This window comes from Coregonus clupeaformis, chromosome 19 (assembly GCF_020615455.1).
Source record: "Coregonus clupeaformis isolate EN_2021a chromosome 19, ASM2061545v1, whole genome shotgun sequence".
Classification (NCBI taxonomy): Eukaryota; Metazoa; Chordata; class Actinopteri; order Salmoniformes; family Salmonidae; genus Coregonus; species Coregonus clupeaformis.
Genome location: NC_059210.1, coordinates 3,428,837 through 3,454,779, shown reverse-complemented (window position 1 = coordinate 3,454,779; position 25,943 = coordinate 3,428,837). Strand labels below are relative to the sequence as shown.

Below are 25,943 nucleotides of genomic sequence, written 5' to 3'. Positions count from 1 at the left end.
ATTTTTAACGCAAATGTGTTCAAAACAACTTTATATGGGCTGTATTTAAAAATATCCTGAAATTAAAATCATAATAAAATAAATATTTTCAATAATCATTGCAGGTAATGTTCGTGGGAAAATTGCAATTTTGGGGGGCCCCTTAACGTCATTTTGAAACCAGCCTCCAAATCCACCCCTGTATATGTGTATTCAGTGTTTCCTTCCTGTTTTATACCCAGCCTCACTCATTTGTTGTTTCCGTTTATTGTAAAGCTTCTTTGGTTTTTAGAAAAGCGCTATAGAAGATCTATGTATTATTATTACTGTTAATACTCACTGTCTCATCTATGTCCTCCCACTCCACCTCAGCCAGGTCCACACTGTTGTAGTTGGGCTTGGGCTTCAGCTTCTTACCGTCTTTATACTGTGGGACAGGAGAGGAGAAGGAAGACAATATGGGTGAAAAGATGAAGAAGAGGACAGATACAACTTTCAGATAGAACCTCAGCTGTCTATATGTGTGTGTGCTCTGTAAGATGGGAGGATCACTTAGGCCAAATGTGTTTGATGGACATCTCCATGACATGGTATCCTGAATGACAACCACTGGCTCCAAATGGAACAAGTAGGTGTATTATTGACCACTTAACCTTGCCACCCAGAATCACAACTTATTGTTGCCTGGGAGGGACTAGCTGAAGTTGTCAAATAAGAAAGGCTTGTTTTCATTATCTGTTGCAAAACAATTTGCTACACAGTAAGGGCTCTATTCAATCCGCATCGCGGAAGTTCAGCTTTACAGCGTGATTGAAATTTAAAGGCAATGTTCTTTAGTGGAGACTACATTGACAGTAAATGCTCCAAATGTCAGCTCAATCGGAAATCACCTTTACATTTCTATCGTGGAATCTGTAAAGCTGAATTGAGCCCTAACTCAAGGATAGTTGTTACAATAATTAGGGTTAAATTGACTCTACTAGGAGTTATTTTAACCCTCAAGAGAGTGATACATTCCCTGGGGTTAATGTTGATAACTGGAGTTCATTGGGACGCAGTACTTTTAACTCCATTAAGAGTAACCGGAGACATCTACGGAGTTATCCACAGATGTGGGAGGGGCCTCATTGTCATATTTCTTAGCATGCTCTATTGCAGGTAGATTTTTAAAATTGTTTGTTTCAATATCTGTGTTTTCGCATATACATTGAGTGCTTTTGATCTTATGCCACACAAAGATAAGAAACATACATTTTCTAAACAATTCCAATCTGTAAATGGTTGGATTTATAGCAACCATTAGAGAGATAGTTGTTCAGTTTACATGGTGCAGGTAGTCTTCATGTATGGTATTGATCAATAATAACAAACCTCCTGGCACTGCCAACTTAGATGGAAAGCTACTGAGGATGGTAGCTGACTCTATAGCCACTCCTATCTGTCATATCTTTAATCTGAGTTTACAGGAAAGTCTTTGTGGTCAGGCCTTGAGGGAAACCAAAGTAATTCCGCTACCCAAGAATGGTAAAGCAGCCTTTACTGGTTCTAACAGCAGACCTATAAGCTTGCTGCCAGCTCTTAGCAAACTGTTGGAAAAAATGGTGTTTGACCAAATACAATGCTATTTCTCTGTAAACAAATTAACAACAGACTTTCAGCATGCTTATAGGGAAGGGCACTCAACATGTACTGCACTGACACAAATGACTGATGATTGTTTGAAAGAAATTGATAATAAGAAGATTGTGGGAGCTGTACTGTTAGATTTCAGTGCAGCCTTTGATATTACTGACCATAACCTGTTGTTGAAAAAACGTATGTGTTATGGCTTTTCAACCTCTGCCATATCATGGATTCAGAGCTATCAATCTAATAGAGCTTAAAGGGTTTTCTTTAATGGAAGCTTCTCTAATGTCAAACATGTAAAGTGTGGTGTACCACAGGGCAGCTCTATAGGCCCTCTATTATTTTCTATTTTTACCAATGTCCTGCCACTGGCATTAAACAAAGCATGTGTGTCCATGTATGCTGATGATTCAACCATATACGCATCAGCAACCACAGCTAAGGAAGTCACTGAAACCCTTAACAAAGAGTTGCAGTCTGTTTTGGAATGGGTGGCCAGTAATAAACTGGTCCTGAACATCACTAAAACTAAGAGCATTGTATTTGGTACAAATCATTCCCTAAGTTCTAGACCTCAGCTGAATCTGGTAATGAATGGTTTGGCTGTTGAACAAGTTGAGGAGACTAAATTACCTGGCGTTACCTTAGATTGTAAACTATCATGGTCAAACATATAGATTCAATGGTTGTAAAGATGGGGAGAGGTCTGTCCGTAATAAAGAGATGCTCTGCTTTTTTAACACCACACTCCAAAAAGCAAGTTCTGCAGGCTCTAGTTTTGTCTAATCTTGATTATTGTCCAGTCGTGTGGTCCAGTGCTGCAAGGAATGACCTAGTTAAGCTGCAGCTGGCCCAAAACAGAGTGGCACGTCTTGCTCTTCATTGTAATCAGAGGGCTGATATAAATACTATGCATGCCAGTCACTCTTGGCTAAGAGTTGAGGAGAGACTGACTGTATCTTTTTATAAGAAACATTGTGTTGAAAATCCCAAATTGTTTGCATAGTCAACTTACACACAGCTCTGACACACACACTTACCCGACCAGACATGCCACCAGGGGTCTTTTCACAGTCCCCAAATCCAGAACAAATTCAAGAAAGCGTAGAGTATTATATAGAGCCATTATTGCATGGAACTCTGTTCCATCTCATATTGCTCAAATAAACAGCAAACCTGCTTTCAAAAAACAGATAAAGCAACACCTCACGGCACAACGCCTCTCCCCTATTTGACCTAGATAGTTTGTGTGTATATATTGATATGTAGGCTACGTGTGCCTTTTAAAAACATGTATGTAGTTCTGTCCTTGAGCTGTTCTGTATTATGTCATGTTTCATGTTTTGTGTGGACCCCAGGAAGAGTAGCTGCTGCTTTTGCAACAGCTAATGAGGATCCTACTAAAATACCAAAAATACCTAATTGTATTTTTTCCCCTGCTCTCTGACAGCCATTCTAAATGCAAGTTGTGAGTGATGTGAACGTGCTGGATATCTCCTGCAAGTTGGCTTCCAACAGAGATTGGATATCACATTGCAAACCACCATAATGTGACACATTAAGAAATATTGAAGTAAGGCTTTACACCCTTATAACTCAAATGAAGTAAAGAAATGTACTCTGTAGTTGATTGTTAATTCAAAACAACACAGAAAATAGTGAAATGGAAAGGGAGTTGATTAAAAACGACACATAAACTAGTAAAATGGCAATTGGAGTTAAATTTAAGCCACTGTGAGAGTTGCATATTTACTCCATTTAGCGTCATTTTAACTCCAAAAATATCAACACCATGACCCAAGTAATTTTAACACAAAATGGGGGTGGGACCATATAAACCCCAAAATAGTGTTAAAGCTCCAATATGTAACTTTATGGGCGACCTGACCAAATTCACATAGAAATGTGTGTTATAGATCTGTCATTCTCTGTCACAGTTCCCTCAGCCAGAACCCAAAAGCAGACCAGGACAAGGAGAGTTGAACGAAGGTGAGGGTTTATTAGATACGACAAAAGGTGCAGAATAATCCAGGGACAGAGCGGGCGGCGTGGTTGAGTAGTTGGGGGTGCAGTACTGGGTCCAGTGATGGCTCGGCAGCCGCCGACCATCAGGCAGAGGTGGGGTGAAGGTTCCGGACGTGTGACTGCAGGTGGAACAAAAACGGAGGTAAGAACACAAAAACTCAACAAGGTACAAAATAACAAAACTCACGCTAGAAAACTCTAAACTGATACACAGAACACCTACTGTTCATGGCTAACGATCCGGCAGGGAACTGGATGTTTGGCCAGAGCCTAAAAAGGGTGATGATGAGGGCCAGGTGTGCAGATTGCTGACGGGATGCAGGTGCGGAAAACAAGAGAGCTCCCCGGAGCGTTCCCGAACCCTCGGGAAACTGGAGACTACGAACAGGAAACACTAGTCACCAGACAGGACCCGACTCAGACTGCCGGGATCGTTACAGTACCCCCCTCCGACAACGCCACCGGGCGGACCTCCCGGAGCGCCAGGATGGAGGCGGTAGAAATCCCTGATGAGGTCAGCATCTAGGACCTGTCGCCGCGGAATCCAACTCCTCTCCTCAGGACCATACCCCTCCCAGTCCACGAGATACTGGAAACCCCGGCCCCGCCGTCTGGAATCCATGATGCGACGCACCGTGTAGGCAGGACCACCTCCGATCATCCGAGGAGGAGGAGGAAGCGGAGGAGGCAACAGAGGACTGAGGAAGACAGGCTTGAGGCAGGAGACATGAAAGGTGGGATGGACTCTGAGCGTCCTCGGTAGTTTGAGTCGAACTGCCACCGGATTGATCACCTTCTCCACCACAAACGGACCAATGAACTTCGGTAACAACTTCCTAGACTCAGTCCGTAACGGAAGATCCCGTGTGGCCAACCAAACCCTATCTCCGATGGTATAGGTGGGAGGCGGGGATCCGGCGACGATTCGCCTGGAGCTGATACCGATCCGAACCTCTAAGGAGTGCCTTTCTGGCCCGATGCCAGGTCCGGTGGCAACGACGAATATGAGCCTGAACAGAAGGCACTGATAGCTCCTTCTCCTGAGAAGGAACAGGGGAGGTTGGTAGCCATACAGGCACTGGAAGGGAGACATCCCAGTGGCAGATGTAGGGAGAGTATTGTGGGCATACTCAACCCAAGGCAACTGAGAGGCCCAGGAGGTGGGGTTGGAAGAGACCAGACAGCGTAGCGTGGATTCCATCTTCTGGTTGGCTCTCTCCGCCTGACCATTGGATTGGGGGTGAAAACCAGATGTGAGACTGACTGTAGCTCCAATGGCCAAACAGAAGGACTTCCAGACAGCAGAGGTAAACTGAGGGCCACGGTCGGAAATCGATATCACTGGGCAAACCGTGGACCCTGAAAACCTCCCTAACCAGGATCTCGGACGTCTCCGAGGCAGAGGAAGCTTGGCAATAGGCACAAAGTGGGCGAACTTGCTGAATCTGTCCACGATAGTCAGAACGACCGTGTTCCCCTCAGAAGCCGGGCAACCCCGTGACGAAGTCCAGGGCCAGATGCGACCATGGACGCCGGGGAATAGGAAGGGGGTGAAGTAGTCCAGAGCTGGGCCGATTGGTACTCTTATTCTGCGCACACACTGGACAGGCAGCAACAAAACCCCGAGTATCCTCGGCCATGGCAGGCCACCAAAAACGTCTGCGAAGAAACGCCATAGTCCGAGCCACGCCGGGTGACAAGCCATCTTGCTGGCGTGGGACCATTTGAGGACAGCAGGACGAACCGACTCAGGCACAAACAACCGACCGGGTGGACCGTTACCGGGACCGGGCTGAGTCCGAAGGGCCGCCAGCACCTCCTCCTCAATCTTCCACATCACTGCTCCCACGACGCAGTTCCGGGGGAGAATAGTCTCGGTCTTGGACCCACTCTCCTCCGTCTTGGAGAACATCCGGGACAAGGCGTCCGCCTTGCCGTTCTTAGATCCAGGTCGGAACGTCAGGGCAAACTTGAATCGTCCGAAAAACAACGCCCACCTGGCCTGGCGGGAGTTGAGACGTTTAGCCGATTGCACGTAAGCAAGATTCTTGTGGTCAGTCCAGACAATAACGGTTGCTCCGCCCCCTCCAACCAGTGGCGCCACTCCTCCAAGGCAAGTTTCACCGCGAGAAGCTCCCGGTTACCCACATCGTAATTCCTCTCTGCAGGCGAAAGGCGACGAGAGTAGTAGGCGCAGGGATGGAGTTTACTGTCCGTGGAGCATCGCTGCGACAGGATAGCGCCAACTCCCACATCAGACGCGTCCACTTCAACGACGAACTGACGGGCCGTGTCCGGTTGAGAGAGAATCGGTGCGTTGGTGAATCGCCTCTTCAAATCCAGAAACGCTCGATCCGCCTCCGGATTCCACTTGAAGGTCCTGATACTGGAAGTCAAGGCAGTTAATGGAGCGGCCACACGGCTGTAATCCCGGATGAATCTGCGGTAGAAATTCGCAAACCCCCAAAAATCTCTGGAGTTGCAATCTCGTACCGGGCTGGACCCATTCCAGAACCGCTCTAACCTTCTCCTGATCCATCCTAATCTCACCCCTGGAGATGATGTACCCGAGAAAGGATGTAGTGTGGGCGTGAAACTCGCACTTCTCGGCCTTCACGAACAGGCGATTCTCCAACAATCGCTGCAGAACCTGCCGGACATGCTGGACGTGGTCGGAAGGTTCCTTCGAGAAGATCAGAATGTCATCCAGGTAAACAAACACGAAGAGACCGATCATATCTCTCAGGACGTCGTTCACCATACTCTGGAATACCGCTGGAGCATTGGTCAGTCAAACGGCATCACCTGATACTCGAAGTGACCCATCGGTGTATTGAAACCCGTCAACCACTCGTCCCCCTCTCTGATCCGGACCAGGTGATACGCATTGCGTAGGTCTAGCTTGGTGAACACTGTAGCACCCTGTAAGGAGTCGAAGGCAGAACTCATCAAGGGCAGGGGATACTTGTTCTTGACCGTGATGTCATTCAACCCCCGATAATCAATACACGGTCGAAGAGAGCCATCCTTCTTTCCCACAAAGAAGAATCCTGCCCCCAGGGGTGATGACGAGGGACGAACGAGACCAGCAGCTAGGGACTCCTTGATGTAGGTCTCCAACGCCTCACGTTCAGGTCGGGAGATACTGTATAACCTTCCCTTGGGGTAGACAGCTCCAGGAACCAGGTTGATGGCACAATCATATGGTCGGTGGGGAGGAAGTGACAGAGCCTTCTGCTTACTGAAAACTTCCCCCAAATCGTGATATGTCTCGGGAACCAGGGACAAATCTGGGGGTTTAGCCTCAATCACCTGACTGGGAACCGAATGGGGGCAGGCAGTCTTGAGACAGTTAGCATGACAATCAAGGCTCCAACTCGTTACCTTGCCCGTCACCCAATCGAACGTGGGATTGTGTTCCTTCAGCCAGGGGTATCCAAGGACCAGAGGAACATGGGAAGACGGCAGAATGAAAAATGAAATCATCTCAGAATGATTCCCCGACAACCGCATCTTAACCGGTTCAGTCCTCATCGTGATACGTGCCAGACTACTGCCGTTCAGAGTGGTCGCTTCAATGGCTTCCGGCAATTGCTCCTTGGAAAGCCCCAGCTGTTCCACCAACTCGGCATCAAGAAAGCTTCCATCGGCACCTGAATCGATAAAGCGTTAAGCGCTAAGCTCTGATTCCTGTTCACAAGGGTAGCCGGGAAGCGGGGTCTGACAGAGGTACTGAGAGGTTGAAACTGGCTCGCTAAAAGTCCTCCCAACTTTAGCGAGCCGGGCAGTTTGGACGACCGCCGGGAACAAGTGGAGATGTAATGTCCCGAGCGACCACAGTAGAGGCAGCAGTTGGTCTTACGTCTATGTTGACGCTCCTCCTTGGTTAACCCGTGCCGCCCCACTTGCATGGGTTCAGAATCGGGAGAGAGGTCCTCTCCACTAATCCTTAGTGGTGGAGAATGATCGACGTGTTCTGGTCCACCACCCGACCCGACTGGGAACTGAGAAGCTGATCGATTGGACGGACCCCATTGCTTCTCCCTCCTTCGGCTCTCGGACTCGATTATCCACCCGAATAGACAAGGCTACCAAGCTGTCCAGGTCACTAGGCTCCGGATAGGAGATCAACTCATCCTTGAGCTGCTCCGACAGGCCCTGGTAAAAGGCCGCTTGCAAAGACTCCTCGTTCCACCCACTCTCCACAGCCAACGTCTTGAACTCGATCACGAAGTCGGCCACGCTGCGAGTTCCTTGGTGAAGAGAAAACAGACGCCTAGCTGCGTCCCCCTCGGACGGAATGGTCGAAGAGCTTCCTCATCTCGGCCGTGAACCCCTGGTATGAAGCCATGCAGGGATCCTGTCGTTCCCAAACGGCTGAAGCCCACTCCAGCGCTCGACCACGCAGCAACTCAATCAAAAAGGCTATCCTAGCCTTGTCAGTGGCATAAGAGTAGGGCTGTAGATCGAACACTAATCCACACTGCATAAGGAAGGAACGGCATCTTCCCAGCTCCCCTCATATTTCTCCGGCGTCGGAACCTTGGGCTCACGGAGGGACACAACTTCAGAAGCGGCAGGCGAGATGGGTGAAACCGGTAGTGAGTCCTCCACCGGACACTGGCGTTGGTTCTGGACCTCCGTCAGGCCGGTAGAAAGGTTCGAACTGACAACGCGATCTCCTGTAGTACCATGCTATGATGGCCCAACATCTTCTCCTGCTGGGTAATGGCATGGCGAACAGAGTCCAGGTCCGCTGGGTTCATATTTGGCCGGATCGTTCTGTCACAGTTCCCTCAGCCAGAACCCAAAAGCAGACCAGGACAAGGAGAGTTGAACGAAGGTGAGGGTTTATTAGATACGACAAAAGGTGCAGAATAATCCAGGGACAGAGCGGGCGGCGTGGTTGAGTAGTTGGGGTGCAGTACTGGGTCCAGTGATGGCTCGGCAGCCGCCGACCATCAGGCAGAGGTGGGGTGAAGGTTCCGGACGTGTGACTGCAGGTGGAACAAAAACGGAGGTAAGAACACAAAAACTCAACAAGGTACAAAATAACAAAACTCACGCTAGAAAACTCTAAACTGATACACAGAACACCTACTGTTCATGGCTAACGATCCGGCAGGAACTGGATGTTTGGCCAGAGCCAAAAAAGGGTGATGATGAGGGCCAGGTGTGCAGATTGCTGACGGGATGCAGGTGCGGAAAACAAGAGAGCTCCCCGGAGCGTTCCCGAACCCTCGGGAAACTGGAGACTACGAACAGGAAACACTAGTCACCAGACAGGACCCGACTCAGACTGCCGGGATCGTTACATTCTCATCGAAAGGAAGTATAAGAAGTGGTGAGCTATTTCTATGCTTCCCATTCTTAAGTTTTGTTTTTGGGTCTTTTACTTTCGGTTTTGTACACCAGCTTCAAACAGCTGAAAATATTTTGGGTTATGGAAAATATATTTCACAGCTATTAGAATTTTAGCAACCAGGGAATGGTGGAGAAATTTCTGCATAGTGCGTCTTTAAATTTGACTCCATAAGAGTTGAATTAACTCTTGCGATTTTACTGTGTATGGTATGCACTAATTAATACGACCCTGTACTGTGACGCTCCAGGTGTTGAGCATGAGGTGTCACAAGACACTTTTTAACCAAGTAATGGAATTATTAATGCTCTGTTCAACAACCAATCAGTGACCCTTTACAAAATCTGCAACTTGAACACTGAGGGCTCTATTTTAACAAACCTAACGCAAAGGTAAATCTTAGCACAGGCGGTAGCACTATAGGTCTGGGGGTGTCAGAAATGTTTTTGCTCTTTTCACAGTGGGAATTATGAGCGCAATACCTGGCGGTGGCATGAAAGGGCAGGGTTTTGATGAAAAAATAATTGGAGGTGTGATGAGGGCTTGGCCACTCACTGACCAATCAATGCGTTTCATGGCTTAATTCTGCATGCTGTTGTCTCAAGTTCTGTAGGTTATTGACGTTTTTTTTGTTGTCATCAACTCCAATTTGGCTGGGGGCAGGGCATATTCTCATCCTAGTCCATTGTGGAATTATACTCGTTTATTAAATAGCATAGGCTACCGTAATGAGTAATAACAATAAATATACTGGATATATAAAAGAAACATCCAGTGTTTGCTCAATATGTTTGGAGTGTTGACAGTCAACATTGTTGAAATTGGCTTCAATGAGTATAGGCATGCATGTCTTTAAGCATTGCACTTCAACTCAAATAAAAAATACTAGGCTTCCATAAATTGTATTGTATGTGTGAGGCACGTTCTCAATAAGCAAGATATAGCCTAGGCCTACGGTTGATATGGCGTTATATGACTGAATTTAAATATGTCTTTGTAACCTGACGAGGCGCTCTTTGGAAATGGGGATGGATACAAGCCAAAAAGAGTAGGCCTATGTGAATTGTGAATAATGCAAAAGCATGATGGCAAAAGCCTACTTTAGAAACCTTTTATGGATAGGCTCCTTGGCTAATGCATGGCCAGGATAAGAAATACACCCAACGCATTGCAGTGGAAACAGATTTCATTATAGTAGGGTAAGGGTAGCCTACTGAAGGCTTGTTTTTTGATCACATGAAACGGGAAACAAGCAATTGTTACAGGAAAATAACTTTAATGTTTCTAAATAGGGTCACCTGAATCAGCTCATCTCTCGTTCCATGATGAGCATATGGACATGTAGCCTACATGAGTCGTTTTACACACATCCAAAATAATTATAGGAGCTGGCTTAAATAATGTAATACAGATAAAAAGGGGATGTCAGCTCACATATGTGATGCTCCCAAACTTCTAATACAGCTTAGATGATTAAGATTGATTTCAAAGCAACCCTTTATCGATAAACTTGACTATTTGGTGAATGCAATGGGCAGGACAAAAAAAACAATTTCATTGAGAGGAGGGGAGGCTATGCTTGGTTTTTAATAAAGTGAAACGAATTGGGGAAAAACATTAGTTTTTTATGTTTCTAAATACAAGTTTTATGGGTACAAAAAGCACATATCTCTTGTTCCATGCGCATATGGGCAGTGTGCATCATGGCTGGATAGGCTGTGCTTTCTCTGTCAAAATCCATGCCATAACCAATCACGTAACCGCTAAGACCAGCTATTGGTTGGTCTTGAATATCTCCACCAGCACTGCCTGACATTGGCACTTTGGCGCACGTTTTTAAGGACACACCTCAGATATTGCCACTCCTCCCACCTCAGCACAAGCGAGCGCCAATAAAACAGGTAAATTACCAATCCTGGCGCAAGTGATAGAAAATAGCAGAGCGCCGGTCGAAATTGCCAAGGAGCGTGCGTTTGACAATTGTGCTGGCTTAACACCAGCTGAAAATAGAGCCCTGAGATTGTTGTGAGGTTAAACTGTTTGGACTGTTTGAGCAGGTTCACTGACAATGATGATTGATGGAGCTGGGAAGAGCACAACCCGATCTGGGACCAGGCTAAGCTGAACCTGCATTTCCTCTGAGCAGACAAGGATTGATAAGTATTGTGGTTGAATGGGTTTTAGTTCATCAATCACCGTTGAATGACCTCCCACCAAAGGGCTGCATACATGGAGTAAGTTGTAGAAGACACATCTGATGAGTCTGAGGACTGCAGACACTTTGCACTTTCCCTCCAAGATCTAAGGACTACTGTACTACTGCTACTGCAACTGATTAGTCAGTCCTACATCATGGCTTCAACAAAGCTCAACAGTACCGCATGCTCTTTCTACATCTCACACCATCTCAACATGACAACTGTTCTAGAGGAGCTTGATCTCTCTGCCTGTTTTTTTCTGGCACATCGTTGCAGGGAAAATATTTTTCTTTCTGATTCTTTTCATTCTATTTCTCCTCACTCTGGCGATGAACAGCTACCTACTCATTGGATTGATGAGACTTAAAGAGCGCTTCTGGCAGCCGTCCTACACCTTAATCTGTTGGCGTTATTACAGCATTATTACAGCATTCCCTGTGTTGTACTTTCTTCTGCTCCAACGTACTGTAATTTGTGAGCATAATTTTGTTTTTATGGCTATTGTGTTTTTGAACTCTCAGATGACTCTGGAGCTCATGGCGATAGAAAGATATGTGTTTATTTGCAACAGCATCCACTACCAGAGCATCATGCCTCCCAGGCGTGTTTGCGACTTGCTTTGGGGCTAATCTATAACCTTAACCACTCATACTTAATACCTAAACTTAACCCTTTGAGTTGTTTCTGTTTTAACCCTCTAAACATGCAGAATTAACCCTGTAACCACACGGAATGAATGTGTCAAAAATAGACGTTCATCCATAATACGTCAAATTTCAATGGGAAACTATGAGATCTTGTTGGGTAATTACCGAGTCCAGCTCAACCTGAGACAAGGTGCATTTAACAGAGCCACTGCAGGGCTGCTCTATGAGCCTAGAATTAAAATTTTAGCTATTTAGAAGACACTCTTATCCAGAGCAAATAGGGTTAAGTGCCCTGCTCAAGGGCACATCAACAGATTTTTCGCCTAGTCAGCTTGGGGATTTGAACCAGCAATCTTTTGGTTACTGGCCCGATGCTCTTAACCACTGGTAATCTACCCAGTAAAGCAATGAAAACAATCAAGCATCCCAGAAAAGTGCTAAAAATCACCCACGTTAACATAAGTAGCTTAAGAAACAAGATTCATGAAATCAATTATTTGCTAGTAACAGATTACATTCATATTCTGACAATCTCTGAAACTCACTTAGATAATATATTTGATGATACAGTGGTAGCAATACATGGTTATAACATCTACAGAAAATACAGAAATGCCAAAGGTGGAGGTGTTGCCATTTATATTCAGAACCACATTCCTGTAAAGCTTAGCGAGGATATCATGTCCAATACTGTTGAAGTAATATGTCTACAGGTTCATCTGCCTCACCTAAAGACCATTCTGGTGGGAAGCTGCTATAGACTACCAAGTGCTAACAGCCAGTATCTCGATAAAGTGTGAAATGCTTGATCATGTATTTGATATCAACAGAGAGGTATATTTTCTGGGTGATTTAAATATTGACTGGCTTTCATCAGGCTGCCCACTCAAGAGAAAGCTTCAAACTGTAACTAGTGCCTGCAACCTGGTTCAGGTTATCTGTCAACCTACCAGGGTAGTTACAAATAGTACAGGAATTAGATAATCAACATCTTTACTAATGCTGCAGAAATTTGCTTTAAAGCAGTATCCAAATCCATTGTATTTAGTGATCACAATATATTAGCCATATCTAGGAAAACTAAAGTTTCAAAGGCTGGGCCTAATATAGTGTATAAGAGGTCATACAATAAGTTTTGTAGTGATTCCTATGTTGTTGATGTAAAGAATATATGTTGGTCTGTGGTGTGTAATGAGAAGCAACCAGACGCTGCACTTGACACATTTATGAAATTGCTTATTCCAGTTACTAATAAGCATGCACCCATTAAGAAAATGACTGTAAACTGTTAAATCCTTGTGGATTGATGAGGAATTGAAAAATGGTATGGTTGATAGGGATGAGGCAAAAGGAATGGCAAGTAAGTCTGGCTGCATAACAGATTGGCAAACGTACTGCAAATAAACAGAATAAAAAGAAGAAGAACCTACACTATGAAACAAAGATACATGAAATAAAGAATGATAGTAAAAAGCTTTGGAGCACCTTAAATGAAATTTTGGGCAAAAAGGCAAACTCAGCTCCACCATTCATTGAATCAAATGGTTTATTCATCACAAAACCAACTGATATTGCCAATTACAGTAATTATTTTTCCATTGGCAAGATTAGCAAACTTAGGCATGACATGAAAGCAACAAACGCTGACACTACACATCCAAGTATAACTGATCAAATTATGAAAGACAAGCAGTTTAATTTTGAATTCTGTAAAGTGAGTGTGGAAGAAGTGAAAAAATGATTGTTGTCTATCAACAATGACAAGCCACCGGGGTCTGACAACTTGGATGGAAAAATACTGAGGATAATGGTGGTTGATATGGCCATTCCTATTTGCCATATCTTCAATCTAAGCTTACTAGAAAGTGTGTCCCCTCAGGCCTGGAGGGAAGCAAAAGTAATTCCGCTACCCAAGAATAGTAAAGCTCCCTTTACTGGCTCAAATAGTTGACCAATCAACCTGTTACCAACCCTTAGTAAACTTTTGGAAATAATTGTGTTTGACCAGATCCAATGCTATTTTACTGTAAACAAATTGACAACAGACTTTCAGCACCCTTATTGGGAAGGACATTCAACAAGCACTTACACAAATGACTGATGATTGGCTGAGAGAATTGATGATAAAAATATTGTGGGAGCTGTTTTGTTAGACTTAAGTGCAGCTTTTTACATTATCTCACATGGTCTGCTAATGGAAAAATGTATGTGTTATGGCTTTACACCCCCTGCTATATTGTGGATAAAGAGTTACCTGTCTAACAGAATACAGAGGGTGTTCTTTAATGGAAGCATCTCCAACATAATCCAGGTAGAATAAGGAATTCCCCAGGGCAGCTGTCTAGGCCCCTTACTTTTTTCAGTGTTTGAACTTTGAGCAAAGCTACTGTGGATAAGTATGCGGATGACTCAACACTATACACGTCAGCTACTACAGCGAGTGAAATCACTGCAACACTTATCAAAGAGCTGCAGTTAGTTTCAGAATGGGTACCAAGGAATAAGTTGGTCCTAAATATTTCAAAAACTAAAAGCATTGTATTTGGGACAAATCATTCACTAAACCATCAACCTCAACTAAATATTGTAATAAATAATGTGGTAATTGAGCATGTTGAGGTGACTAAACTGCTTGGAGTAACCCTGGATTGTAAACTGTCATGGTCAAAACATGTTGATACAACAGTAGCTAAAATGGGGAGAAGTCTGTCCATAATAAAGCACTGCTCTGCCTTTTTAACAACACTATCAACAAGGCAGGTCCTACTATATGTGCTTTTAATAAGGTTACATGTTTGAAGTGTGTGTTCATGTGAATGCTATTGGCCACTGTATGTTTCAGGATGTTGTGGAGTTGATTCTTTCGTTTTATACTGCTCAGTCTTTCATTTACCATTGTGATTTGTCTTTTCCCACTTTCATTCAAATCATTTATATAAAAAAAATCGACAACATCAAATCGATATGATCTATATTAAAAATGGAAATAAAGCAACAGCGTAGAAGTGTGTGATAAGTATTGTGTGTTGGTTGAACGTAATAGACCAACTGGCACTCTAGGAAGCCTGAAACACAAACAACAAGTATTTGAAAGATTTGATTTGAGCCCAGGTCAGAGTTGTAGTAGTTCTTACTGCGGTAGCAGCACTGGTGACTGCAGTCATGTCTAGAGTAGTAGATATAGGGACTGTAGTAGTATTAGTAGTGACTGTAATTCTATAGTAGTGACTACAGTCAGAAACCAGCACAAGCTCTACAGCAGCTGGACTCACAAGAGGTCGTAGGTCAGGGTGTGCCAGGATGTAACCGTTGTTGGTGATGAGGAAGGCATAACCATGGGGACCCAGCCTATATCTGGGAGCCAGCTTCATGACCTCCAGCAGGGGGATGTCAGAACCTACCACACCCAGCAGGATCCCATGGGACAGCTGGAGGATAAAGGGGGAGAGAAGGGTTTATAAGACTTGTAATGGCAACAACTACTGTAACATGTCACTGCAACACTGCTGTACAGTACACAAAGTGAGCTGCTTAACCTGGTTCAAACATATAACACATACCTTTTATAGCTCTACTTTACTACAGTTTTGACCTCATCCCCAGGCTATAAGGGAAGAAGTGTCTGGGGCATGAGACTACAATTGCAACTTCTACTGTTGTTACTTTGATTACCACCATGCCTATGTTTAATATATATTTAATTCTAACAAAGGTTTTCAGTCCACTGACCGTCTCTTTCTTCTTGCTGAAGACAGGCATTGCCACGGAGGTCATGAGAAGTAAACTTTGAGACTTTGTGGCAAAGAGCTAAAGGAGAAATGGCAGAGTTAACACATATTTATGCATTTTGTATATCCTAAACCAAATCAAAAAGCTGTTGGTTCTGGTACTACTACTACTTGTTGACTACTAATACCTGCAATAAAAACTTGCTGCACTAGAGGGTGCCATACAACTGCAGTTGATGATCTTAAGCTTGGGAGAATACATTCACTATTACCATTAAGCCTAAACAGAAGTGGAATGCACTAAAAGAGCTTCACTAGTAGACAAGCTGTATTTCCCACAGTGGCTAGTCTCTTTTTACCTCCTTCGTATTGGGTAGCTGTCAGTGTGAGTGAGTGAGTGTCAGGTCCAGTGATAGAGGTGAGGTGAGATGAGAGAATGAGCACAGTAGCAGGACAGAAGACAAACATAGGGAGGACTCATGAACAACACAGATACACAGAATGAATGAACTAATGTAACTGACAGCACACATGAGAATACAGTAGACAGTTGACTTTCAAACATGACAATATGAGGTGACAATCATGAGGTTAAATCAAATGCAACAATAATGCTTTGCCTTTGAAGCCCAAAAAAGTGCAGTTCTGTAAGAAAGGCAGAATGCAGTTATTAGGCAAAGCACACTGGGTAGGTATAGCTGCCGTACTCACCACAGTGTCCATGTAGGCCTCTGTCCAGATTATGTCATGATTGTGATTGATGACCATTGGTCGACTCAAGACATGAAGGTACTCCATGACATTCTCCTGTACATCAGCCAGAGTGGAGATGTGTGTGTAGTAACCCTTGTTGTTGCAGGCGATCCACTTGGTGTTGTCTGCAAAGGTCATCTCTCTGCCTATTAGGTAAGTGAAGAGGCGCACCTGAAAGAGACAGTATTGGAGACTGATATTCAATTCAGTAAGTTCAATGAGTAAATACTGAACATATTACACTGATAAGGCTGTTACAGTAATGTCCTCTATTATAGACCTAGCTTTTCTGGGTCAGTAGGGAAATAGAGAAGAATAGTACCGTAAATAAGTATTTATGTAGGTCAAGTGGGTGTGTAGTTATTCATATAGAGTAAATAGTAGTTTTGCCCTACAGTACCCTGCGATCAGGCCAGTTGAACTCTTCAAACACGTCCTTGAAGTCCTCCATGGCTCCATCTGTGATCAGCATGATGGCCTGGTTGCACAGGCTGCCTTGGCCCTTGGTCGCTGCCTGGGAGGAAGAACCACACAGGGAAGGACTGATACTCTGCCAACAGCATTTGTGTGGAAGTATGTGTGTGTGGGGGGGTTGTTATGTATGTGATTGTGTGTTTGTGTGTGTGCTGGAGGCAAACCTCGTTCAGGATTTTGAACGATTCCTTCATGGCCTTTGCAACTTTGCCCTCTCCCTTGACATGCAGCTCATCCACCAGCACCTTAAAATGCTGGACAGTGTGAGAGAGAGAGAGAGAGAGAGAGAGAGAGAGAGAGAGAGAGAGAGAGAGAGAGAGAGAGAGAGAGAGAGAGAGAGAGAGAGAGAGAGAGAGAGAGAGAGAGAGAGAGAGAGAGAGTCAGCACTTTTTATGGTGAGAATACAATGTGAAGTACAGACAATTATCAATTATGCAGCACAGGACAGGACAAGACAGCACAGGACAAGACAGTGTAAGGTCAAATAAACCAGTCCAGTTGACTGAATACCAAGGGAGTTTTTTATGGCCAATGTGACCTGTTTGCTGTCTCTGGTTGCTGGCTATTAAGCACTTTGTGACAATTTTATTAAACACACTATTCCAATGGTATTTGATTAATTAAGGAAAAACTATAATGCAAATAAGGAGTTTCAAATGTGTATTACTGTACGTTTGTTTACTTAACACACCTGGTAACTTCACAGGCATGGTTAACCTTAACAAGAGAGAGTAATTATTCTAGGTCCTAAGGGTAACCATAGTCTGTACCTCATTCCAGAGGTTATACACATTATGGTGCCAGAGGCTTCCAGAATGTTCCTGAGAAGATATGGTTGTAGGATGTAGGAGCAGATGCTAGGTGGTTAAAACCCAGGAAAACATTAGCGTCTCTGCTCATAAACCTATCAGCTCCAAGTGCAAAGTCAACTGGCCTGTCTGCCTGCCTCACTGCCTGCTTCCCTCCCTCCCTGCCTGCCTCCCTGCCTGCCCCCTCACTCATTTTACTATATGATTACTGCTATGGTACAGTATATGGACATAGAGTGATTGATTGACAGATTGAATCTAACTTTTTAGGAGGTTATACCTCTCACACAGTGCACTGCCTATGCACAAATTCTGCAAGCTAAAATCGTATGGACTGATTTATCAATACATTTTATTGGACACACCTACTCATTACAGGGTTTTTCTTAATTTTTACTATTTTCTACATTGTAGAATAATAGTGAAGACATGAAAACTATGGAACAACACATATGGAATCATGTAGTAACCAGAAAAGTATTAAACAAATCAAAATATATTTTATATTTGAGATTCTTTAAAGTAGCCACCCTTTGCCTTGATGACAGCTTTGCACACTCTCGGCATTCTCTCAACCAGCTTCATGAGGTATTCACCTGGAATGCATTTCAATTAATAGGCGTGCCTTGTTAAAAGTTAATTTGTGGAATTTCTATCCTTCTTAATGCATTTGAGCCAATCAGTTGTGTTGTGATAAGGTAGGGGTGGTATACAGAAGATATCTCTATTTGGTAAAAGACCAAGTCCATATTATGGCAAGAACAGCTCAAATAAGCAAAGAGAAACGACAGCCCATCATTACTTTAAGACATGAAGGTCAGTCAATCCGGAAAATGTCAGTGCTATGATGAAACTGGCTCTCATGAGGACCGCCACAGGAAAGGAAGACCCAGAGTTACCTCTGCTGCAGAGGATAAGTTCATTAGAGTTAACTGCATCTCAAATTGCAGCCGAAATAAATGCTTCACAGAGTTCAAGTAACAGACACATCTCAACATCAACTGTTCAGAGAAGACTGCGTGAATCAGGCCTTCATGGTTGAATTGCTGCAACGAAACCACTACTAAAGGACACCAATAATAAGAAGAGACTTGCTTGGGCCAAGAAACACGAGCAATGGACATTAGACCGGTGGAAATCTGTCCTTTGGTCTGATGAGTCCAAATTGGAGATTTTTGGTTCCAACCGCTGTGTCTTTGTGAGATGCAGAATAGGTGAACGGATGATCTCCGCGTGTGTGGTTCCCACCGTGAAGCATGGAGGAGGAGGAGGTGTGATGGTGTGGGGGTGCTTTGCTGGTGACACTGTCTGTGATTTATTTAGAATTCAAGGCACACTTAACCAGCATGGCTACCACAGCATTCTGCAGCGATATGCCATCCCAGCTGGTTTGCACTTAGTGGGACTATCATTTGTTTTTCAACAGGACAATGAACCAACACACCTCCAGGCTGTTTAAGGGCTATTTGACCAAGAAGGAGAGTGATGGAGTGCTGCATCAGATGACCTGGCCTCCACAATCACCTGACCTCAACCCAATTGAGATGGTTTGGGATGAGTTGGACTGCAGAGTGCAGGAAAAGCAGCCAACAAGTGCTTAGCATATGTAGGAACTCCTTCAAGACTGTTGGAAAAGCATTGCCAAGAGTGTGCAAAGCTGTCATCAAGGCAAACAGTGGCTACATTGAAGAATCTCATATATAAAATATATTTTGATATGTTTAACACTTTTTGGGTTACTACATGATTCCATATGTGTTATTTCATAGTTTGGATGTCTTCACTATTATTCTACAATGTAGAAAATAGTAAAAATAAAGAAGAACCCTTGAATGAGTAGGTGTGTCCAAACTTTTGACTGGTACTGTATATATATATATATATATATATATACCAGTCCCTATCTACAGTAGGCTGATGGTTGTTGTGAGTGACAGCTGACCTGGAATACTCTCTGATTTCACACTGGTCTAATGCAAGAAGTAGGAACTAGGCCAAGAGGTGGAGCCAACTATGCCACACATAGCCCAGAAGCAAGCCTGACAGCCAAGGGGGCCACTCACGCTTACACCTCCATAGGGGCGTAATGTCATAATCTAACACTTTGAGTTGCTAGAGCCCTGCTGAGAGGTAAGGGCTCTGTGGCTTAGTGGCCACAGCTTACATTAAGCAGATAATGGACTTACCTCTCGGTTGTCCAAATCAGCCTGCACCAGAGTGCCTTTGAAGCAGGGCTCTACATAGCGCACGTAGTCAGTGTACTGTGGGGAGAAAAGATGACAAGGCAGGGTTGGAGTTAGCACAGGTCTTATCAAGTCAGGCTATAGTCCTGGCAACAGTGTAACAGTGTTGCAATGCAACAGTATTGTGGTACAACGGGTAATGTGTTAAGGTGTGATGGTGTAATGGTAATGTCTTAGTCAACCAAAGATCAACTGAGGATGGGGGTGAATCTTTCACATTTCAATCCATGGAAATCAGAAGACCCTGTTTGAGATTGCTTGGCTATTGGTGTTTACTGGAGGGTTGACTCACAGCGATGACGTTGACAAAGTCGTTCTCCCCCAGTGTGTCCAGGATGGTGTTGATGGTGTGTTTGGCGATGGTCATCTTCAAGCCCTTCATACTGCCACTGATGTCCACCACAATGATAATATCCTTTGGTGAGGTGGCAGCCTGAATATACCTGGGGGACAGGGGGAGAGAAACAGGACTGTAACTCTATGGTGTGTGAGAGGGTTCTACTACCGATACAGTACCTGTTGCCTAATCTTTTGTGGTACAGGGAGTAGGATCGAGACCCCAGTCAACGGTTCTATCTCTCTCTTACACTGCTTCATGAAAATACTTTCCACATATAATTCACAGCCCCTTACTTAACAATTCACAATTAAATAAAAAGCTAGGCCTACAGTATAGGGCCTAGCCCAAAAAAATGCTTCACAGAGTTCAAGTAACAGACACATCTCAACATCAACTGTTCAGAGGAGACTGTGTGAATCAGGCCTTCATGGTCAAATTGCTGCAAAGAAACCACTACTAAAGGACACCAATAAGAAGAAGAGACTTGGTTGGGCCAAGAAACAAGAGCAATGGACATTAGACCGGTGGAAATGTGTCCTTTGGTCTGGAGTCAATATTTGAGATTTTTGGTTCCAACCGCGTGTCTTTGTGAGACGTGGTGTGGGTGAACGGATGATCTCCACATGTGTATTTCCCACCGTAAAGCATGGAGGAGGAGGTGTTATGATGTGGGGGTGCTTTGCTGGTGACACTGTCTGTGATTTGTTTAGAATTCAAGGCACACTTAACCAGCATGGCTACCACAGCAATCTGCAGTGATACGCCATCCCATCTGGTTTGGGCTTAGTGGGACTATCATTTGTTTTTTAACAGGAAAATGACCCAACACCTCTAGGCTGTGTAAGGGCTATTTGACCAAGAAGGAGAGTGATGGAGTGCTGCATCAGATGACCTGGCCTCCACAATCCCCCGACCTCAACCCAATTGAGATGGTTTGGGATGAGTCGGACCACAGAGTGGAGGAAAAGCAGCCAACAAGTGCTCAGCAAATGTGGGAACTCCTTCAAGACTGTTGGAAAAATAATTCCAGGTGAAGCTGGTTGAGAGAATGCAGAGTGTGCAAAGCTGTCATCAAGGCAAAGGGTGGCTATTTGAAGAATCTCAAATATAAAATATATTTTGATTTGTTTAACACTTTTTTGGTGACTACATGATTCCATATGTGTTATTTCATATTTTTGATGTCTTCACTATTATTCTACAATGTAGAAAATAGTAAAAATAAAATAAAACATTTGAATGAGTAGGTTTGTCCAAACGTTTGACTGGTACTGTATATTATTTAGTATATGTAAAGACATGATTAAATCAAGAATCATGGTTGACAACATTAGCCTATTGTGAATTATGTATTATCACTTCTGAATGATGCCCAGTGTAAGGCAAGAAACAATGCCTTTTTTGTGTGTGACTTTTTCCGAATCATAGTCGCACACCTCATGTAGCCTAGCCCATAGGCCTATATGTTTTGATAACGTTGGTATCATAACTAAAGTGGACAAATAACTTCTTAAAATTAAGCACCTTAATCCGCTTCACAAGGGGTGTAGAGCCTAACTGGCATACAGAAGCAGCACGTGAGTTTCAAGTTTGGGGAATATCATTTTCACCTTAAAAATTCACCTTTATAATAAAAGCATTCCATGCATAATCGCATTTGTGGTCACTTTTGATAATGGTGTTTTTCCACTAATGGAACATTCATGCTTATAGCCTACTGCTCTGTGCGCATTGCTGCACTTATAATGTGAAGAAATAGCCTAATAGTTTATCAACATTTTAAGCTAAACGTTCTGTTCTGTTGTTTCAGCCACATTGCATAAAAAAGGTTTTTTGATGTTAGTGGTTGTATTAATTTGGGATCTATCGCATCCCACAACTGTCCCAGACCATATTTGGAATATTTATTTAGCATGGAGTTTTTTAGGGTGCATTACGGCCACACAAAGGGGATGCCACCAGGAAATTCGAGGCATTATCAAGAGCTTGTCAAATTGTGAATGAGAGACTGATAAGGTGTGTGAAAAAACAAAGCAGAGCTCATGCCTTTCAAGCAACTTTTTAAAAATCATCCTTAGAGTCGTATCATGCAGCCTTACAATGTATTAACAATCAAAACATATAGCCCATATAGAACAACTAAAGTTACATTAATAACTCTAAATGTAGCATATAGGAGTACCTATTGCTTTGTTAACCACTCAACACAGAATAGCCACATGTGCGCACACCCTCAAATCGAAAATATCCTTTCTATTTTATTCAGCTTTGTTCAATTTTATGTTTCAGACTATAAAATACTATAAAATAATCCCACAGAATTGTAAGTAAATCTTGTCTGCTAAATGAACTAGTGTAGCCCACAGCCATTTGGCATAGCCAGATCAGGACTTAACATGCTATTCTGTTATTCTGAAATAGACTACATTTTCTTCATGTAATGTTTCTTTAGACCTGTCTAAAATTAATAATGGATTTATTAGACTTTTTTAAATGTAGATGTTCCAAAGGTCTGCATCAGTGGCTTGTAGGCAATGTATGGAAGCCAGGTTATGTTAATTAACGGTAAATTACCGTGAGACTGACAGTTATTCACACCCCATGACCTTTTCCATATTTTGTTGTGTTACAACCTGAATTTAAAATGTATTAAATTGAGATTTTGTGTTTTTATGGAATTATGTTTTTCAGCTTAATTAAAGCTGAAATGCTGAAATTTATTGGGTCAATAAGTATTCAACCCCTTTGTTATGGCAAGCCTAAATACGCTGAACAAAAATATAAAAGCAACATGTAGACAAGAAAGCAACAAGAAGCTGATTAAACAACATGACCATTACACAGGTGCACCTTGAGGTGGCTTCTTCACCTGCGGGATCGTCTGAGACCTGCTATCCGGACACCTAATGAAACTGTGGGTTTGCACAGCCTAAGAATTTCTGCACAAACTGTCAGAAACCATATCAGGGAAGCTAATCTGCGTGCGCGTCATCTTCAACAGGGTCTTGACCTTACTGCAGTTCTGTGTCGTAACCGACTTCAGTGGGTAAATGCTCACCTTCGATGGCCACTGGCACGCTGGAGAAGTGTGCTTTTCACGGATGAATCCCGGTTTCAACTATACTTGGCATATGGCAGACAGCATGTATGGTGTCTTGTGGGTGAGCGGTTTGCTGATGTCAACGCTGTGAACAGTGGCCCATTACATTTTACATTTAAGTCATTTAGCAGACGCTCTTATCCAGTGAGTGCATACATACTTTTTTTTTTTTCATACTGGCCCCCCGTGGGACTCGAACCCACAACCCTGGCGTTGCAAACGCCATGCTCTACCAACTGAGATACATCCCTGCCGGCCATTCCCTCCCCTACCCTGGACGACGCTGGGCCAATTGTGCGCCGCCCCGTGGGTGGTGGGGTTATGGTAATGGCAGGCATAAGCTAAGGTCAATGAACACAATTGCATTTTTTCGATGGCAATTTGAATGCACAGAGATACCGTGATGAGATCCTGAGGCCCATTGTCGTGCCATTCAACTGCTGCCATCACCTCATGTTTCAGCATGATAGTGCACAGCCCCATGTCGCAAGGATCTATACACAATTCCTGGAAGCTGAAAATGTCCCAGTTCTTCCATGGCCTGCATACTCACCAGACATGTCACCCATTGAGCATGTTCGGGATGCTCTGGATCAACATGTATGACAGCGTGTTCCAGTTCCCGCCAACATCCAGCAACTTCCTTATATGAGCTGTAACTCAGTAAAATCTTTGAAATTGTAGCATGTTGCGTTTATATTTTTGTTCAGTGTAAGTTCAGGAGTAAAAGTTTGCTTAACAAGTTACATAATAAGTTGCATGGACTCACTCTGTGTGCAATAATAGTGTTTAACATGATTTTTTAATTACTACCTCATCTCTGTACCCCACACATACAATTATCTGTAAGGTCCCTCAGTCGAGCAGTGAATTTCTAACACAGATTCAACCACAAAGTCCAGGGAGGTTTTCCAATGCCTCGAAAAGAAGGCCACCTATTGGTAGGTGGGTAAAAAAAGCAGACATTGAATAATCCCTTTGAACATGGTGAAGTTATTAATTACACTTTGGATGGTGTATTAATACACCCAGTCACTAGGAAGGTATAGGTGTCCTTCCTAACTCAGTCGCCAGAGAAGAAGGTAACCGTTCAGGGATTTTCACCATGAGGCCAATGGTGAGTTTAAAACATTTACAGAGTTGGCTGTGATAGGAGAAGACTGAGGATGGATCAACAACATTGTAGTTACTCCACAATACTAACCTAAATGACAGAGTGAAAAGAAGGAAGCCAGTACAGAATAAAACATATTCCAAAACATGCATCCTTTTTGCAATAAGGCAATAAAGTAAAACTGCAAATATTGTGGCAAAGAAATGAACTTTATGTCCTGAATACAAAGAGTTATGTTTGGGGCAAATTCAACACAACTCATCACTGAGTACCACTCTTTATATTTTCAAGCATGGTGGTGGCTGCAACATGTTATCGGTATGCTTGTCATCGGCAAGTACTAGGGAGTTTTTTATTTTTATAAAAAGAAACGGAATTGACCTAAGCACTGGCAAAATCCTAGAGAAAAACCTGGTTCAGTCTGCTTTCCAACAGACACTGGGAGACAAATTCACCTTTCAGCAGGACAATATCCTAAAACACAAGGCCAAGTATACACTGGAGTTGCTTACCAAGACGACATCGAATGTTCCTGAGTGGCCTAGTTACAGTTTTGACTTAAATCGGCTTATATTAGATATTTCTGTATTTCATTTTCAATACATTTGCTAAAGTTTCTAAAAACATGTTTTCACTTTGTCATTATAGGGCCGTGTGTGTAGATGGGTGAAAAAAAGTAATATTGAATCAATTTGGAATTCAGGCTGTTTCACAATAAAATGTGGAATAAGTGAAGGGGTATGAATACTTTCTGAAGGCACTGTAGGTTTCCTCTATTATCTGTGTCTGCTGTTAGCTAGTTACTGGCTAGAGAGGTTTTCAGCCTGCATGGAACAAAAGCAGGGGAAGGGTTGCCCAAAACTCAGATGCAGTTATCATGTCATTACATCAAGAAAGGTCTCGAGATGGCGGAAGTGGATGCTGAGTTCGAATCAAGTAGTGTGTCACGCAAAGTTGGTGAAGATCTTTACTAAAATCAAATGTTTAAAATTGGAGTGGAGGATACGCGTATGAATGATAATGAATCGTTTCTTGTTGGGATGCATTTGTTGAGTCAGGATGCATACGTGAGAGACCCTTTTGAGGTGTCAAAAATGGTGAAGTATGCACTAGGAAAGGTGGAGTCTATCAGGAGTGGTCTTATTTTGATTAATTTTATTTCTGAAGAACAGAGGAAGATTGCAGTGATCCTCAAAAGAATCCGGACAACAGAAGTATCGTGCTTTGAACTTCGGAGCAGAGCACCCGTCAAAGGAGTAATCTCAGGGGTGACGACGGATGTTCAGGTTGAATACCTGAATAGAATTCCTGTGTGGTTGGTGCCCGGTGTCTGACCCGCTGGGTGAATGGAGAAAAATAATAAAGTCTGTCGGTCCTGTTGTTTTTGGATAAAGAGCACCTACCTACGCATGTGAAGCTTGGTTATGTAACATACGCTTTAAGAGCTTTTATCCCCAAACCACTGCAGTGTAAACATTTTAAAGGATTTGGCCATGTTTCAAGTGTGTGCAGACAGACAGAGTATACTGAAGAACGGTGTGTAGA

The 25,943-nt window shown here is 43.4% G+C and overlaps 1 protein-coding gene across 2 annotated transcripts in view; it reads right to left on the bottom strand.

The window, feature by feature from the left end:
- LOC121531704 (voltage-dependent calcium channel subunit alpha-2/delta-4) overlaps positions 1 to 25,943 on the bottom strand; it is an 87,068-nt gene that overhangs the window by 38,502 nt on the left and 22,623 nt on the right. For both annotated transcript variants that reach the window (XM_041837089.1, XM_041837090.1), the window contains exons 8-16: positions 20,137 to 20,287; positions 19,788 to 19,862; positions 16,957 to 17,046; positions 16,719 to 16,832; positions 16,277 to 16,489; positions 15,925 to 15,942; positions 15,567 to 15,644; positions 15,110 to 15,265; positions 320 to 406 (exon numbers count right to left, since the gene is read on the bottom strand). In XM_041837089.1, coding sequence (XP_041693023.1) covers positions 320 to 406; positions 15,110 to 15,265; positions 15,567 to 15,644; positions 15,925 to 15,942; positions 16,277 to 16,489; positions 16,719 to 16,832; positions 16,957 to 17,046; positions 19,788 to 19,862; positions 20,137 to 20,287 — 982 coding nt within the window. The remainder of the gene's footprint in view (positions 1 to 319; positions 407 to 15,109; positions 15,266 to 15,566; positions 15,645 to 15,924; positions 15,943 to 16,276; positions 16,490 to 16,718; positions 16,833 to 16,956; positions 17,047 to 19,787; positions 19,863 to 20,136; positions 20,288 to 25,943) is intronic.